This window comes from Mastigoproctus giganteus, chromosome 10, assembly GCF_048544385.1.
Source record: "Mastigoproctus giganteus isolate SK-2022 chromosome 10, ASM4854438v1, whole genome shotgun sequence".
NCBI lineage: Eukaryota > Metazoa > Arthropoda > Arachnida > Uropygi > Thelyphonidae > Mastigoproctus > Mastigoproctus giganteus.
The window spans coordinates 75,199,369-75,218,656 of NC_143584.1; the positions used below are offsets into that span (position 1 = coordinate 75,199,369).

Consider the following 19,288-nt stretch of genomic DNA (forward strand, 5'->3'; position numbering starts at 1 on the left):
TTTGCAATTACTAATGACACACAGATCTCACATTTACCTATCGGAATACCGACAATTCTAATCATGCAGCCAACATGCTTGATCTTTTTCTTACAAACAACTCTGCTAAGTACATGGTCGAGGTTAGTGGTCCTCGAGGCACCTGTGATCACAAATTGTGAAGTCGGCGAGTCACTTCTCCAATGGAGGCCCCCCCCTCTCTCTCTCTCTCTCTCTCTCTCTCTCTCTCTCTCTCTCTCTCTCTCTCTCTCTCTCGTGGCCATTCATGTTGTTTGGCATTACAGGAATGTAAAATGTGGGATAATCTGCGAGATTTCTTTTCTTTTCCTTGGTTGGATTATTGTGTCAAATAGTCTTATATCAATGCTTGCACAGATCATGTCAATGAAATTATTCTTGTAGGGATTAAATCCATTATTCCACACTCTAACTTACAATCTTGTCCATCTAAACCTTGGTTTTTCAATAAATGTGGTAAGGCTGTTCATGAGAAGAACGCTGAATATCGTAACTGGCTTGTATACAAATTATCAGATTATTTTCTGCCTACACCAAAGCTCACAACAATTGTAAAGCAGTATTAATCAGTTCAGATTTTGAACTAGATTTTTAACAGGCTAATTGTAGAAAACTTGCTTTTTTTGTGCAAATGGCAGTTGATCGTTCTGGTCTCCTGCCATAACTATAGGTCATAACATTTGCCCATCTCCACTCCAACCTCTGTTAAAACATTATTATTATTTATTATTATTAGCCATATGGTGCAAGGAAGCCTGAGGCTTATGCTGCACCAGCCAAAAAAAAAAAAAAAATATCAACCACCCGCCAGCTAAAGGCAAACTTCCGCACATCTATCCTATAACTGTCTTTCCTCAATTTGAATTTATGCCCTCTCAGGTGATTATTCTGAGCAAGAGGAAGAATCCCATCAGCAATGAGCATGCTGAAACTATTCAAGGCTTTATATACCTCAGTCAGATCACCTCGCAGGTGCCTAGTCTCCAGACACTGTCATTTGCAAAACGTAAGCCTTTCTTCGTAAGAGAAACCCTTTGTTCTGTTCACTAATCTTGTTGCCCTTCTCTGTACTCGTTCCAACAGCTTTACATCCTTCTTAAAATGAGGCCTCCAGACCTGTATAGAGTACTCAGGATGTGGCCTGACCATTGCCTTATACAAGGGGATAATCACCTTATCCCTGCTAGAAAAATTCCTGTATATCATTGACAAGACACCATGAGCTACTCTTGCAGACAGTCTACATTGCTAAGAAATGCTTCATATCTACCTGCACAATTACCCCCAGGTCCTTTTCATTCTCTACCATTGTCAGTGTGGTACCACAGGGTTGATACGTTACTCTGGGATTACTGCTTCCCATAGGTAGTACTTTATATTTGTCAATGTTAAACTTCATTTGCCACCTCTCAGCCCATCTGCTCAACTTTTCTAGATACTGTTGCAGCAGTTTACTGTAATTAGTGTCATTAACAACCCTGCCAACCTTCATATCATCTTCCAACTTGGACATTAAGCCTGATATACCATCATCAATATCACTTATAAATACAGAAAACAACAATGGACCCAACACTGAACCCTGAAGAACTCCACTAATAACATTAGTCCGCGAAGAGCAGTGTCCTCTGTCTTCTCCCACTCAACCATCCCTTTATCAATAGCAGCAATTTGCATCCAATGTCACACTGCTCCAAGTTGTGCATGTCTTCCATGTGCAACAGTATCAAAGTCCTTTCTAAGATCCAAATATATGATATCAAAGATATTCTTTGCATCCAGTTGCTTTGTGACTACATCATAGTATCCAATCAAATTAGTCAACAAGACTTCCCCTTAACAAACCCATGCTGTGTCCGAGCTATAACTGAAGTCTTGTCTAGATGATCCTGCAATGCTTCTTTAACCAGTTCCTCCATTAATTTCCCTGGAACAGAAGTTAAACTAACAGGTCTGTAATTACCTCTCTCTCCCTTTGATCCTCCTTTGTGGATTGGGGTCACATTTGCACATCTCCAGTCCATGGGTACCTCCCCTGAGTCCAGGGAAGCTCTCATAATTATGGCTAAGGGTTTGCTTACTTCCTTTGCCACCTCCTTTAAGATAACTGGATAGATTCCATCCACCCCAGGTGCCTTTCTTATATTTATCTTCAACAATTTCTCCTCCACTTTACTCTCAGTTATTACAAGATTATCTAGCTTACTGCCAGAGTTTAATACATCTCGCACATTCCTCTCTCTGAATAACTCCTCATGTATGAATGTAGATGCAAAATATTCATTTAGTTTGCTAGCTATCTGAGCAGGATCATCAACAGTTGAACCATCTCATATCAAGTGAACCAATCTGATTCATCCCCTTCCTTCTAGAGTTTACATAAGAAAAGAACACTTTGCTGTTTTTCTTTGCATCCTTTGCCAAAGATTTCTCGTAATCTGCCTTCGCCTGCCTAACCCCCTTTGTAACTTGGTTACAGACCAGATTATATCTATCATAGGCTTCTGTGTCACATGTTAATTTATATGTATTCCATGCATTTTTCTTCTCTGTCACATGCCTAATTAATTCATCTGACATCCATTTAGGCCTAAATCTTGAACAATATTTCTTTGTTGGTATGAAAAGTTTAGTAGCTTCCAAGATTAATTCTTTGAATGCTTCCCTCTTGAATTTGTTGTTGGTAACATCATCAGTTGGTCCCACCGTATAGAATTTAAATACTGTCTCAGACCAATGTAGTCACCTTTACGAAAGCAAAAACCCTTCCCTTTACATTTAATGGTAGTTACCTCTTTGAGCAAATCCCACTTCAACACGCTGTGATCACTGCCACCTAGTGGTTCCTTTATCTGCAGATTCCTAATGCATGAAGAATCACTACTGATAATCAGATCAAGAGTATTACTTTCTCTAGTTGCCTCCCGAACATGCTGCTGTAGAAAACAGTCATCCGATAAATCCACAAAAGCCTTGCTAGGGTTTGAGTGACCAACCCACAAATTCCAGTCAATCTCTGGGAAATTAAAATCCCCCATTATAAGACTCTCTGATTTACTATTGCATCTCTAAATTTGATACACTATTTCTCTGCACAATTGCTCATTATACTCAACAGATTCATTTGGCCTATAACACACACCTACTCTCATTTTTCCTTTCTCAGTGCTTATGTCACACCAAACAGATTCAACATTGCACTGTCCACCAACATCAATTGGATGCATTTCCTTAGATTTTGTGTTTCTTAACTAACAGCATAACCCCTTCTCCCTTTCTGTCCTGTCTATCCTTTCTGTACACATTGTACTCCCTAAATTCCAGTTCTGCACTGCTTATGTCTGTATGACACCATGTCTCTGATATCCCAACAATATCTGCCTTTGATGTCTTGACTAGCACTTCAAGCTCATTGAATTTATTAACTATACTCCTAGCATTGGTGTACATGCAAATATACATGCACCTGTTTCTACTCTTAGTTACCCTAACACAGTCCACATATTTACTTGTTCAACTATGACTCCCAGCAGTCCTGGAAATCCCCATTGCCTTGCTTTCCAGGCTGCTGCTCAATTGCATTTCAATAGAAGTAGTGCAAGAATCACTTTTTCCTCTGCCAGCGACTACTCTTAATCTATTAGTCCGTGTATCCCACCCAAGCTAGCAGTTTTCCGACCCATCTAACTCTGCCTCGATAGCATCAGCAAATATTCTTGCACCCTTTCTATTTAAGTGTATTCCATACCTGTAGAAGGCAGTCTCTTCTGTTAACAAGCACAGACCAGGCTGAGAAAAATTCTACCCCTTGAGCCTTGCACAATCTCTCCAGGGCCGAATTGATCGACAAGGTTCTCATCTTATACTCCCTCCTATTGTGTCTGGGCAGAATTGCAGACAATTTCAAATTCAAACCTAACTCACTGCTTTTTTTCAGCATTGACTTGTACTTGTTAAATAATTCTGCTGGTCTCCTATTCTTAATATTATTAGTGCCAACGTGTACAACAATATCAACCTTTGTACCCTTAAAAGATGATATCTGCTCCACAATGTCATCAACCTTTGCCCCTGGCAGACATACCCTGGTCCTGTTCCATCTATCCTTTTTGCACAATATGCTCCCCGTTTCCCTGACCATAGAGTCACCTACAACTAGTTCCTTTGGGACTAGTGCATTCTGCCTTGGGGTTTGCCGCTGTGTTGCTTGATGCTCAAGTGCAAGCTCTAGCATTGATGTGGGCAGCTGAGAGCTTGATGGGCCCCTCAATTTAAATCATTCGAGGGCATCCACCCTGTCCTTCAAGCTCTCATATAAGCCCAGAACAATGCTGGGTTGCCGCTTGATTTCCTCGCACTCCTTACATCGCGCACACACAAAGACATTCCACTTGGCAATATCATGTCTCGTTCCTGATTGCTCCACAAACATCAAACAAGCAGTGCATTTCAATAGACTGTGATTCAGAGGACAACTGCCCCCCTCAGTTCTCCCCTGAACCACAGCACCTCCATTAGTTTGAGCCTTTTGCTTTGATGCTCTGGTCTGAGTCATGATTTCTATTCAAGTTCAATAAAATTCCAATACAAAATATAACCCTAAACTTATATCCCAATGCAGTTATAACACTATATATATATATATATGTATTTCGGTATCGAATGTTATCTCCGAGTTACATTATATGACTTTCTTATCCCTTGTCAACTTATATGTATTAATTATGATGTTTGTAAAACCTAGGTCGCTATATTTATTTAGTTAAAGTACAATTCAATTGACAATGAAATTTAATAAGATTAATAAATTTTACTGATTAATTGATACTACTATACTCTCTATCTAGTTTTCCGTTAAACCTTACACTATCTAATTTTCCGTTAGACCTTATGCTATCTAGTTCGGGGCACACGTATCGTATAACAATGGCAGAACAATATTATAACAATATTCAAGCAAATCACATAAAGCTATCATAAAATAATGAATATTTGCATTGATGACAAAATATTTTCTCAGAGCCCAATCACTCTATATCCAGGGAATTCAATATAGAATTATGGACTGACTATAAAACTATTCTCTTGACCTGTCATCATAATTGCAGGCTTATTTGATGAATTTTCCATTTCCACTGCCCTCACCTTACTACCTACTTACTCATTCAGCCCAAATGGTATCCTGAATTTCTGCATTAAAATTGCAAATGCAGAGTTGTTTATGTTCCAGTGGTTTTTCTGCCTATCTCTATTTGTTCTCCTTTTCTGAAAATCCTGGCTAAGATGCTGTTACAAGATTTAACAATTTATATTTTTAACATTAAACCAAATGCCCATTCATTATGAATTATCTTCAAAATCCACTGACACTTGCCTTGTGAACCTCATGTCATCAGTCTTCAGTACTTGGAAAGTAAAACATAATCCACACTGCCATTTTAGAGTAATCTCTTCAGTTACAAATATTCAATCTTACAAGAATTTTTGACCTCAAATTCAATTACAAATTCTCAGTCTTATGATTCATTGCAGTCTTTGACAATTTTTTTTTTTTTTTTTATTTTTTTAGGAGCATTACCAACTAAGGCCATATTGCTCCAGGAATATGCAGTGGTCATTCCCTGACCTTTCCGCATCCTCCGTATTTGGTGGTGCCGGGATCAAAACCTGGTCTAATCAAGAAGTGTGTGTTATGCACTGCTGCTCCTTCCCACCTGGCTACGGAGGAACCAGGCTTTGACAAGGTGGATGACAAGGTTTTGTTGTTCCTTTTACAGCACTACTTTTTCATTTTAGATCCAGTTCTATACCTTCTAAAAGTTTTGTTAAATGACACGACATTCATCTGTTTGTATGACAATAGCTCTTGTATCCACGTAGGTTTCAAGTTCAATTTCTCCTTACATTGCTCAAAATTAAGAATATTAGGATTTACAATAGAAAATTAAACATTTCCACAAGTGCAGCCAAAATTCTACCTACTACAAAAAATTCTAAGTATGCTGCTAAGTTACAAAATGAATAAGATCTTTCCTATTCAATGTTTAGACATTTATTTCAATATTGTTTAGGTATATTTAGATAATTTTTAGATTTTTAATTAATTCGATCCTGAAACTTTTTGATCCTACCTTGTATACACTTCATAGATAACGTCCCACACAAGGAAAAATGTGGAAATAATTACAAAAAATTTACTTCACTCTTAATAAGTGTAAAAAAAAAAATCTTCCTTACATATCTTTTACAACATACTCCTTTAACAATTTCCATACTTACCAGCAATAAAAGAAAGGGTACGCAGTGTCTGTTGCATAGTAATCTGAGTAATGGTAGACAGATTAAAATGAGTGTAGTGTGACATCACAACACCATTGAACAAGATGGCCATTATACCTGGAAGGGAAAAAAAACAACAGTTCAATTAATTAACTTTTAAACCAGGTGTAATTATCTATGACTGAAATGCAGTATACAGCACTTTCAAAAGCACAATTAATTAACTTTTAAACCAGGTGTAATTATCTATGACTGAAATGCAGTATACAGCACTTTCAAAAGCACTTAGGATACTACAGGGATATGTGACTTTTGCACACAATCCCTCTTTTGGATAAAAAAATCACTTCTTAACAGTTTGCATACTAACCCTTTTGAAAATACATATCAACCAGTTGTTTCTGAGTTTACCAGTGCATCAGTGGCTGTGTCCAAAGTACACTGTGCTCATAGTATAAGGACACAGAGGTGAAACATACACCTCTACGTGTCAATGAACCCTTTTTACTAATACAATATTTAATAATATGTCAATCCACCTTTTTCCTTAATTACACACTGTAATTAAGGCCAAAAATGTCAACCCCCTCCTTGTTGGACACTGAACCAATTTTTAATAATTGGAAGACAGCAATTTCAGTCCATTTTCCTTCTTCAACAATGATCAATTGAGTTAGTGACTTGAGACATACTGACCTGACCAAGAGTGGGATTGTCCAGAATGTCAACATATGATAAACATTATCATATGTCAACATATGATAATTTCTGAAACAATAAATGCCAAATGGCATTTATTGTTTCAGAAATGACAACTTATGGTCCACGCCAAAATCATGAGAAACAACCCCCAACAGTGACACCTCTGCCAAATTTCACAGCTGTATGACACCCTGGCAAATAACATTCTTCAGGCATCCACCACACTCAAATATAGCCAGTGGATCAAAAAACAACATACAGTGACTCACTTTAAGCATGTTTAAATGATGCAAATTTAAAATAATGCACGCCGACCATATTTAAGTAAAGTGCCATGACAGAAAGAGTAAATACCCAAACAGATATTCAACCTCAACAAAACAGGTTTATATTGGGAAAAAAAAATGCCTGTTTGCACTAATATTTCCATTGCTGAAAAGACTGCGACTGGCTTTAAGTTGACACAAGATGGCAAACACTTCTGTTTGCTGCTAATATGGAGGGTCATAAACTGAAACCTGTATTCATATACCACTATCAAAACCTTCATGCCCTTAAAGGTTACAACAGGTCATACAGGCCCGTGTACTGGTACTCAAGTTACCTTGGACCTCAGTTATGACCAGAATTGGAAGTGTATTGCAAGGAAAAAGGAATTCTGTTCAACCTCTTACTTATTCTTGATAATGCCAAAAGCCATCCACCCGGTATTTATGATATCTGTTCCAATATCAAGATTGGTTTTTTCCCCCAGCAAATACAACCTCAATACTCCAGCCTATGGACTAACACGTAACTAAATCTTTTAAGGCTCAGTATTTAAAGCACATTCCAACTGATCTAATTGACAAGACCGACCACAAACAGATGAGTGTGCAGCAATATTGGTGAGCCTTCAATATAACAAATGCTTTAAAATTCATTGATGCTGCATGGCTTGAATTTCCACATTACTGTATTCAATGTTTGTGACATAAGCTATGTCCAGATCTTAGCAACTCTTTCAAAGGTTCTTATACCGATGAAGATTATGCACAAACTAATGACAAATGTGTGAAACTCGCTAAAAAGATAGGGTTCACTGAAGTGGAGGCAACTGATGTCAATGATTTAATTGATTTGCATCATCAAGAATTGCCAAATGAAGATCTGTTTACCCTGGAGCAGAATTGCATTCAAGAGGAGGAGGCAGTAGCGAGCAAAAGCCCAGAGGTTAAAGAAGAATGGAGCCTGACTGTGAAAGGAATATTGAAAGCATTAAACCTTATAGACGAAGGCCTAAAGATGAAGACTCTAATCTTGAGTGAAGCTCTAAAGTGCAACATAAAGTTACACTAGAACTTGGTTGCTACTATGAGTAGTTGTGTGAGAAAAGGCAACATACAAAGCAACTAACTTTGGATTCCTTTTTCAAATGCTCAAGGAAGCAGTCAAGTGAACCCTCCAACTCCTGGGTTAGCATAGCACTCCCACTTATCTGGTCCGAATCCGAGAGAAATGAATCTGATCATGACAATCTATCTCATCAATCTGCCTAAGGACACCCTCCACTCCAATCTCTCTCAATTGTAGTTTGTGTTGTACTATATATGTTGGTTATAGTGAAATATCTTTCCTTACTGTACAAAACAAAATAAGTAAATCAATAAAGATGAATGAACCTCTTTAGTTGCTCATAATTTTCTTTAGAGCACCCAGTCTTCCACTCTAAGAAAACGAATGGTATATACCAGTAGGGGTAACTTAGCTATATTATATCTATGTACTGTCAGCCTGATGCATTAGCATAGGCACATGCTAGATGCAGAGGATGCAAGAAAGCAAGTTTATATAGCATCAGCCAAAAAAAAAAAAAACACCCTTATTTCCCCCATCCACTCGCTCCAAATGTTTGTCAAGTTCTGCCTTGAATCTATTTAAGCTATCAACTTCTACAACGACAGATGGAAGTTTGTTCAGCAATCAACCACCTGCTGGCTAAAGGCAAACTTCCGCACATCTATCCTACAACCGTCTTTCCTCAATTTGAATTTATGCCCTCTCAGGAAATTATTCTGAGCAAGAGGAAGAATCCCATCTGCACTGAGCATGCTCAAACCATTCAAGGCTTTATTCACCTCAATCAGATCACCTCACAGGTGCCTAGTCTCCAGACACTGTAATTTGCAAAACTTAAGCCTTTCTTCATAAGAACAACCCATTGTTCCATTCACTAATCTTGTTGCCCTTCTCTGTACTCGTTCCAACAGTTCTACATCCTTCTTAAAATGGGGCCTTCTTAAAATATACGACAGTTACTTTCATAGGGTCTATTATCTTGCCATAAGGTCTATTATCGCATTTTTTAGTGATTATTTACATCACACACTAATTTAAATTGCACGAGACATTCTGAAACGTAACCCTTACATAAATTAAGAAGTCACTGTACCATATTCAACACTTCAAAACAGTTTTCCAACATTTCAAAGACCAATTATGATGAGCTGAGCACCAAGCAAGTTGAGTACGTTGCATGATTCATTTTTGTGTAAATGATCTTTGTTATAAGGTACAAAGGGACACACAGGTACCACAACTTTATAAAACTCTTCACGGCAACAAACTAGGGATAAACAAACAGCAGAGGTGGCATCTTGCCATAAGAATCATATATATATATATTAAATATATGTGTGATTCTTATGGCATATATAAAAAGCTGAATTGAGAAAACAAGAAGAAAAATAATAATGAAATAAAATACATTAAATTAAAAAAACATGTCCAAACAAATCTGAACTCGAATGTGACACCCTTTTATAGGCACTCCTCCTGCAGAACTGGTAAGACCTCAATCAGTTGATGAGTGTTGGAGGGGTTACGTGGAGTTAAAGGATGTGACAGCTGTACTTTTTGTGATCTGAAGATTTACAAAAGTCAGCATCCAAGGGTTGTTGGAGTATTTGATAGGGAGGAGGCAATCTGTTGATAACTTCAGCCTACAAGCATGAGCAACAAGCTCCCCGGTCACAAATTTCTCCCCAAGTCATAAATTTGTCATATGCTATGCCCTCATCATTGGAAAAAAAAAAATTAGCATGACTTTGATGTTGGAGTTTGTTGCATGAGAAATAGTGTGAAATTTCTATGTGAAATAGTGCAGTCTGGTTATCATAAGTCAAACTGTGAATGACATTACCGAACATGTCATAAGAATTTTAGTAAGACTTTTCCAAGATTTTCCAATGCTAGAAAAAATAAACTTAACAGGTTCAGCAATAAACTTGGAGAGCCAAAGGAATACATTAATAAGTAAGCCAACCTGGTAATTCTAAAACACTTGCAAATGAAGTGTCATTTAATCTGTCAAATATTATTGATAAAAATTCCATGCTTTACATCAGTGGTAAAGTAATAAAAGTGTGTAGCATCTGCATTGTAAAGTAATGAAAGTGTGGTAAAGTAATAAAAGTGTGTAGCCACTAGCAAGAATCTGCATTGCAAATTCTTGCTAGTGGCTTACCAGAAAAGCACAGAACTTCATTGTATTCAGAACTGCAAAAAGTATCCCTAGGAGTAATGATACTATAACAAATATGTTCATAAAATTTCTGATTTTAGATTTAGAGAATTGTTACTTAAATTTTGAAAACTGTATATTTTTTCCCTCTCTCATTGGATGAATTGATTGATATTTCCTCCATATCACAACATGTGTTGTGTGCATTTTATATAAGACAATGGTAATTGCAAATAAGAATTTTTGAGTGAATTACCTCTTACTGGTCAAACAACTGAGAAGGATATATTAAAAACAATTATGCAGTTTCTCACATTGCACAAAGTCAATATCAACAAACTTGTATCCATTGTTACTGATAGTGCACCATCCAAGACAGGAAAAAAACAGAGTTATTGTTTATCTCAGTAAAGATAAAAGAGCACCTAATTTTGTCCACTATCAGTGTTTAATTCATATTGAAGCTTTATGTTCTCAAAGGAAAAATCAAATTGAAATGATGAACTGCCTTGAAGTTTTTACTAAGCTCATCAACTATTTAAACTCAAGGTAGCTAAATAAATAACTTTAAAGTAATTTTTGAAAGACATGTAAGTACCCTATCCTGACTTTATTATCCATACAGAAGTTCAGTGGCTTAGTCATGGGAAAGCACTTTCAGGATACAGGAGGTTTTTGAAGAGGTAAAGGCTTTTCTGATATATAGCAAAAAAGGATAATCTTGGAAGAGAGAGCGGGAATTATAGAAACCAATTCAGAAGAACAGTGAAAATTGGAAGTATCTATAGAAAAGGCATGCAGTAGAAAGAGAATGTCTATGAGACAGGGAGTGGAGAGACTCTGCTGAGATGAGTCATTAATTAACTTAACTGCCCTCTTCTGAATGGAATCTAGAAGCCTGAAAGACATTTTGGGGACACCACCCCATATGTGGGGCTAATATTCCAAGGGTAGGGGGAATTTGCAATTTTTACAGATTGATCAGCTGTTTGGAAGAAAAGTAACACAGAGCAAAAGAGAAAACACAGATTTTTAGATGCAGAGGAAGCAATATTTGTAATGTGCCTATGTCAAGAGATCAGAAGTCAGAGTAACCCCTAATAGAGATATATAATCTTGCATAAAAATTAGAATGTGATAAAAGATAAGCATACAGGCAGAAGAATTCTTTTTGCATATAGAACAGGACTGAGTTTTTAGAAGGATTGAAATCAACTAAGTTATCACCCCATTGGAGAATTATCTGGAGATCAGCATTTAGGAAATTGGTAGTGAATATTTTAGAAATTGAAAGAAATTGAAGCTGTTTGTGCAGGGCAAGGTTTTTCAACCTGGAAGGTGGAATGCAATGTGCTATCAGCAAAACTATGGATAGGATTTCCAATCAATGGAAGGTCATTAATATACAAGTGGAAAAGAGTGGGAGAAAGAACTGAACCTTGGAGAACACCAGCATTAGTGGAGAAGTTAGAAGACAGAGAGCCACCTACCATCACCTGCAGTGAGTGGTCAGAGAGAGAACTGGATAATCAATTACAAAAAAAGGTTGGCAAACCACAAGATAGAAGCTTATTTAGAAGACCTTTATGCCAAACACAATCAAAAACCTTTGAAATGTCAAGAGCAACTGCTTGAGTTTCCCCAAACTTTTCCATTGAATTTGTCCATAGATGGGTAAAATAAGTCAGGATATCACCAGGGGATCGACACTGATGGAATCCATAGTGGTGATCATTGATCAGATGGAAGTTTTCTACATAGTTTAAGAGTTGGTGGTTAACAGATTTCTTCATTATTTAGAAACAGTAGAAGTAATTGCAATGGGACAATAAGTGGATAGGACGGTTTTATCACCCTTTTTAGGAACTGGCTAGATAGGAACAAATTTTCAAGCAGAAGGAAAAACACCTTTGGAACAAGAAAGTGAAAAAAGGTAACATAGAATAGAAGTAAGTTCGGGAGAGTAAGTTTTGAGAATAAGTGGAGAAATACCATCAGGACCTGGAGCTTTCTCAGCATCAAGATTTGTCAAAATTCTTCTGACAGAAGACCACAGAAGGCATTAAATGGAGTCTACTGGGAATGGTGGGAGGTTGTTTACCAAGATCATCAATACACAAGTTGGAAGAAAAAGAACATGAGTAAGGAGCTAGTAAAGGATGATAGCAGGTCAGCTTTATCTTTGGCTGAAATGGAAACAGAACTTTCTGGTCCTGAAAGAGGTAGGAACAGAAATGGACAAAAGTTGCATCCAATAGCTTTGACAAGAGAATAGAATGCTCAGCTACCATTTGGACAAGAAGCGATATTTATACTCTTAGCTTCTTCAAAATCTAGTTTAGACTGACTAATAACTGCTTTACAATTATTGTGAGATTTGGTACAAGCAAAAAATGAACCTGGAGATTTAGAAACAAGCCAAACACGATATATAACATTCTCCTCTTGAACAGCCTTAGCACATTTATTGTAAACCCAAGGTTTAATTAAAGGAGAAAATTTTAAGATGGAGCATGGAATTATAGGATTTCATCCCTACAAGAATACTTTCACTGACACGATCTGAGCAAACAGCATCAGAAGGATTTTAAACAGTAATTGGACCAAGGAAAAGAAGGGAAAAAAAAAAAAATCTTGCAGATCATCCCATTTTGCATTTTTGTAATGCTAAAAAATATGTGGTTGAGAATGGTCACGAGATAAGGATTCCATTGGAGAAGAGACCATCACCAAGTTATAATCTGAGGAGCCAAGAGGACCACTCACCTTGACTGTGTACTTAGAAGGGTTGATTGTGAAAAAAAATCAAGCATGTTGGTTTTAAGGTTAGTATTGTAACCCTTTATTCTGGTAGGTTAATGAACAATCTGTGTGAAGTCATTAGTAATTGTAAAAGTCTCAGTATCTAAGCCACCTGGGCTCATGTGACTAGAAAAACTGAAGCCAGCTGGAGTTATGAACATTAAAACCACCAAAGAAAATTACCCATGTTAGGAAAGTTGGACTAGAGAAATTGATCTTTCAAAGAGGAAGTCAAAGAGTTCTAAGTGATTAGTGGAGTTGGGAGAAAGACAGAGGCAACAGATGAATTTTACAGCATGTGGTAGAGAGATTTTAAGCCAGAGAAGATCAAAAAGAGGAGTTCCAAATTACTAAGTCTCTGACAGGGAATATCGGAATGGGCATATCCAGACGCACCACCTTTGAAGAGAAAATACTCATACAATGAATAATTTGGACAACTGAGATGAGCAGTGGTTGAATCAACCGATAACTGGGATTCGGTCAAAAAAGTACATGGGGTTTAGCAATACTGACATTAAATATGAGAACATGTATATTTGTGAAATGAATGAGGAAGTGTTTTGAAGGTTTAGATCTTTTTGCAGATAAGTTTTGTATTAATTTGACAATTGACAATGTATTCAGTAGTAAGAAATGATGAGGTCGGCATGCTGTATGAAGTAATTAAGTTTTTGAATATGGCCTACACATGGCAAGAATATACCCAGCTCCTTGACATAACACATCCTCGACAATGACCCACCCCCTTGCATATATACTACTTGTTGTTGTTGTTGTTATTTGGTTTTTAGGAGCATTAGCAACTAAGGCCATATTGCTCCAGGGATATGCGGTGGTCATTCCTTGACCTTCCTGCATCCTCCGTATTTGGTGGTCATGGGCTCGAACCCTGGTCTAATCAAGAAGCATGTGCTATGCACTGCTGCTCCTGCCCACCTGGCTACGGAGGCGCCACACACATAGTCAGTCCTCGTATAACACGTGTTTACATTACACGAATTCGATCATCACGATTTATAAATAGGGGAACGATATCTTATATAATACGAACCAAATTCGCTTATGCACGATTCGCCTTTGTGTTTACAAGAAATGGCAGTCGAATGCAGAATCGCCCCAACCGAACGCAACACGATAGGAATAAAAAGAAGATTCTGAAAATGTATTTGTTTTTTATATTAGTGAAGGGGAAACACATTTCACCATAATAAGCTAAAAACCCACACAATTCCAGCTATCAGTATTATCGCAAATGCAATTAGATCGAGTTTACTACCAGTTTATAACAGATTCCACTGGCAGAAACACAACTGGAAATTGTTTTTATTGTTTTATGGCAGTAACCCCTAGAAATGTGCTTTAGTAAAATGTGAGGTGTTAATAGTGTATCTCTGCCTTTATGGTGTTGTTTATTCAGTTGCTACAAGCGCGCGGCTTTGTTTATGCGTATCAAGCATGCCTCCTCGGTTTGTAATTGTGCTTTATTCCCTAAAAATGAGTAAAATACTTAAAAGGTGTGAAAAGGAAGCATCCTGGTGAAGACACTGCAGATTTAGAGAGAAAAAGAAAAGCAATATCGATAAACAGAGGCGGACTGGGTCAAAAATTCCTACCCGGGAAAATTTATAGTGGCCTCATACTATGGTTTATGGCCAAAATCACACCGGCCTCGGCCCACTGGGGTTTCCCCCGGTAAGGCTTATGGCCAGTTCGCCTCTGTCGATAGAGAAAAATATGAAATTGTGAAACGCTTTGAGCGAAATGAAAGACCATGTGATATTGCACGTGCTACAGACCTAAATGAGGCAACGCCGAGAATTACAAAGAAGTCGGAGAAAATAAAAACAACTTTGATAGCAGGAACAACTCAAAGTGTAATTAAAATCCATTAGATTAAGAAACAAAGAATTGGAAGAGATGGAACGGCTGTCATCTGTTTGGATAGAAACTCAAACAAGTTTGCTTACGATAGAAGCAAAAGCATTAGCAATATTTTATTACGTAATAGTCATAATAAAATGCGTAAGTATTTTATTACGATTATTTATTGTGTTTGGTAATGTTTTGGTTACAAATGTGTGTTCAATCTTGGGTGGTCGGCACCTAACCCCATTTTTCCCATAGGGCCTGTTGTTTATATTGTACGAGGGTTTCTAGGAACACAACTATCGTGCTATACGAGGACTGACTGTACTACTTAACTCCCTCCAGTCACTATCTGGTAGAGTAGGGGTAGTGATATTATACACTAGCTGATCCCGAAGGCTTCTAGAAACAGTTGCCAATAGGTTTGGTCTAGTGGACTATCTAGCAGCTGATCTGCAAACACCATTTTAGAGCTGTACCCTCAATATGTAAGGAAGATTGAATTTTGCCACGATGTCCATCATAACCTCAAAAGACATCAATCGTACTGCATGATGGAAGAGATGGGAAGGTTGCCAGAGCTTTGCTCTGGAGATTAAACATGGGTTCCACCACTTCAAGCCTCCACTAAGCAAGCTGATGGTATTGCATAGGGCTCACAATGCTGGTCAAAATCTTAATAGCGGTATTTCGGTATTTTTAATTTATGAAACCGGGATACCGGTATTCCAAAAAAAAAAAAAAAAAAAAAAATTTTCGCAATAAATATTGATGACAATTAGGTGCAATAAAATAAGGAAAAAACAAGTAATTACTTGAATTCACATTTTAAATCAAACTTTTATTACAATAATAAATATTATAGCAAAAAATTATTAAACATACTAAAAACAAAAACAAAAAATAATAATAAATAAGCATCCACACTACTGTCTGAATAAAGTGAGCTCTTAAGAAACTCAATAGTATTATGGTTTAAACTGGATCTAATTTTGGTACATATTTAATTAGCAGCAGAAAACGCCCTTCTGGATTCTGTGCTGGTTGGTACTTTGTACTGAGATGGTCGTAGACGAGTTGCAGTTTACCCCCCCCCTTATTCCCTCATCTTCAAAAAACCTTATTTCCTTTTTATCAAAAATAAAAAATATTTCCTTTTTGACTTTTTATGGCACTATAACCATATTAATGAAAGAGACTAACAGTTAAGCTTGGTGAGGGAACCATATCTAAGTTGTGGGGGTGGGGGTTATTTATTTATTTATTTTTTTTATTAATTTTTATTTCCCTGTACCTTAGTGTCGCTGTCAGTGACCATTGCTATGATTTTTGTACAGCAGCTCCCCTCAAGCACTAAGCCCCACAAACTACCTGACTGCGTTAAAAAGGAGAATTTCTAGGAGCTGAAGGATATTTCCCTCCCCACACACACATGCGGGTATATATATTGTATATATATTATATGTGAGCTGTCACTTTCTCAATAGCAATGACACAAATATAAAACAAGTCATTTATCATACAAATCTACTTACAACACATAACTGGTGTTCATTTACATCTAATCTATTCATTTTTCTCATTTAATCTGTTAATACATGCTATCATTTCCATAAAATTTCTTTCAATTAACAATCTGAACTCTCTCTACAGCTTCAAACACTAAACTAATTCAATCTTAATCACCAATATCAATTCTCTTTACAACAGCAATCCATATAACTTAATGCTAACAATTCCATGTAATCTCTTTTAATTTAGCAATATCAATTTTCTTTACAACTTCAACCAATAAACCAACTCAATACTAAACATTTCCTTATTTCTCGTGTTTCTACAACTTTATTCTAAAATAATCTCCCACTTTAACTAAGTACCATTTCCAAAACAACACAATTCAGAGGACTTACCTTCCTGCTCTTTCACAGTGGGATTCCTTTGTGCAGGTTCCTTCCACAGAGTGCGGTGCTGTCTCTCTTTTCTTAGTTGAACTCTGCATCTTTACTGTATAACCCTTCCAGTACTGTCTTATTCGGGATTTCGAAAACAGTTCACTGTTAATACTGAAGGAAAATACCACAGTAGTAGTAGAAGCCAGGGTAGCTTGTTATTCAACTTCCGGATTAACTTCTAGCACAGGAACATGCCTGGCAGAACCCTTCACTATATGGCTGGACACTCACAGAACTGGACCCAGAACTACCACTGGAAATCTGCAACCCCTCCGAACAACAACCACAAACCCCTCTTTTGGTGCAAACACCTTATTTATTTCCTTCTCATATATTAATTTATTGAATTGACTGCAAGTTACAATCGCCCCTTGTACTAATTTTTTATAAGCAAGCTTATGCGAAAACCCCAGAAGGGTTTGCACATATTTACGTATCTCCCCCCCTATCTAATTTAAACCTGACCCAATCATGGTGTAATTTTTTAAAATCATTCTTCTTCCATTGTGTGGAAAAACAGAATATTTTTCCCACACAATGAAATGCTTTCATCTTTTACCTCTACATCACCTGTTCACAATACCTTTGAACTGCTCCATACCGGCACACTTTCCCAAAATGCACTAAGTTGCATTCTCAAGTAGCAGTGTAATAGAGGGATTAAACTATTGTTCAGAAGCTTTTAATTTTAACCCTTTCGCACCTGCCATACCATTGTTCACCATATTCCTTAATTGCACTACCAGGCCTACTGCCACTAATGATGATAATGAATTTCCATTATGATGTTTTCGTTATTCCTTAAGTGCTTTACTTCCACACACACTAAACTTACTAAGAGAAATATATTTGTAAGATTATGTCTTTACTAAGGTGGTTTCATGACATTTTCAGGTTTCTGTTGCATTTGTACTATATAACAATTCCTCCTTTGCAAATTCAGCAGTATTAATGATTTATTGTTGTCAATTTTATAACCTTTATGTGAATAAATCATGGATAATTATTTTTTAAATTAGTACCAAAAAAACGGTATTTTTGTATCAATACCAGGATTTGAATACTGGAAAAAATTTACCGGGATCCCGAATACCAGGAATCTCAGTATTGCACCAGTTGATGAAAGTCATCTACCACCTAGTATTGTCTGGTAACACAGAGGGGTGATATTCTTGTTGTGTGGGCACATAGAGGAATACTTATGTTGGTTTGCACCTAGGTGGTTATCCCCAGTATGCTACCATATTTCAGGACTTGCACATGAGTTATACATGGGGTTACTAACCGTTCCACCATCGTGAAGATGCAAGCAGAGGATTTGCCTATGTTCAGAACAACATATACATGTCAAAATGCCTTTTCACTAATTGAAAATATTAAAATAAGAAACAGACAAGCCTGACTAGCTCACATTTGGAAGAATGCTTGCAAACAGCTCTTATAAAGGACAAATAAATTTAAGACTTCCTGTTTTCTTTTCAGACTCAAGATCTCACTGAGAGAGCAAGCACTAAAGTATGTTTAAATAAGACAATTTTAATTGGGCATAATGGAACTTCTATTCACTAAAGAAAGTTTCAAATAGTTAAAAATATATGTAGTTTAAATTTTAATATGAAAGATTTGTTTTATGAATTTAAATAATTTTTTTTTTTTTGGTGATCACTCTAAAATGTAAGTGTTAAAACGGAGCTCACTCAGCAAAAAAATGTTAAGAAGATTTGTTCTAAGCAATTTGTCATGAGGATCATACTTAGTGCTCTTCACCACTCCAGCTGCCTTTCTTTGCACCTTCTTGAGAAGTTCTACATCTTTCTTTAGATGCAGCCTCCAGAATGGATACAATACTCCATGTGTGGTCCCACCATAGTCTTATAAACAGGGATAAGACCGACCTCCTCCTCCTTTGCACTTGCAAAATTCCAAATCACAAACAAACACCATGTGCCATTCTTGCCACCTGTTTACACTGGATGCTGAACTCAGTGTGTTTGTGTAACATAATCCCGAAGTCTTTCTTATCACAAACATCCTTTAATTTCTCTCTCCCAATCTATAAACTACTTCTGCATATCTCTTCTCCAAGTGAAATACTTTGCATATGGTAGCATTAAATTTTATATACCATTTTTGAATCTGTATTTGATCCAAATCCTTTTGAAGC

General features: G+C 36.9%; 1 protein-coding gene across 1 annotated transcript in view; it reads right to left on the bottom strand.

Annotated features, from left to right (window-relative positions):
* LOC150079090 (sodium/hydrogen exchanger 8-like) overlaps positions 1–19,288 on the bottom strand; it is a 167,636-nt gene that overhangs the window by 76,039 nt on the left and 72,309 nt on the right. Inside the window, exon 10 of the mRNA XM_090382203.1 lies at positions 6,298–6,414. Coding sequence (XP_090238329.1) covers positions 6,298–6,414 — 117 coding nt within the window. The remainder of the gene's footprint in view (positions 1–6,297; positions 6,415–19,288) is intronic.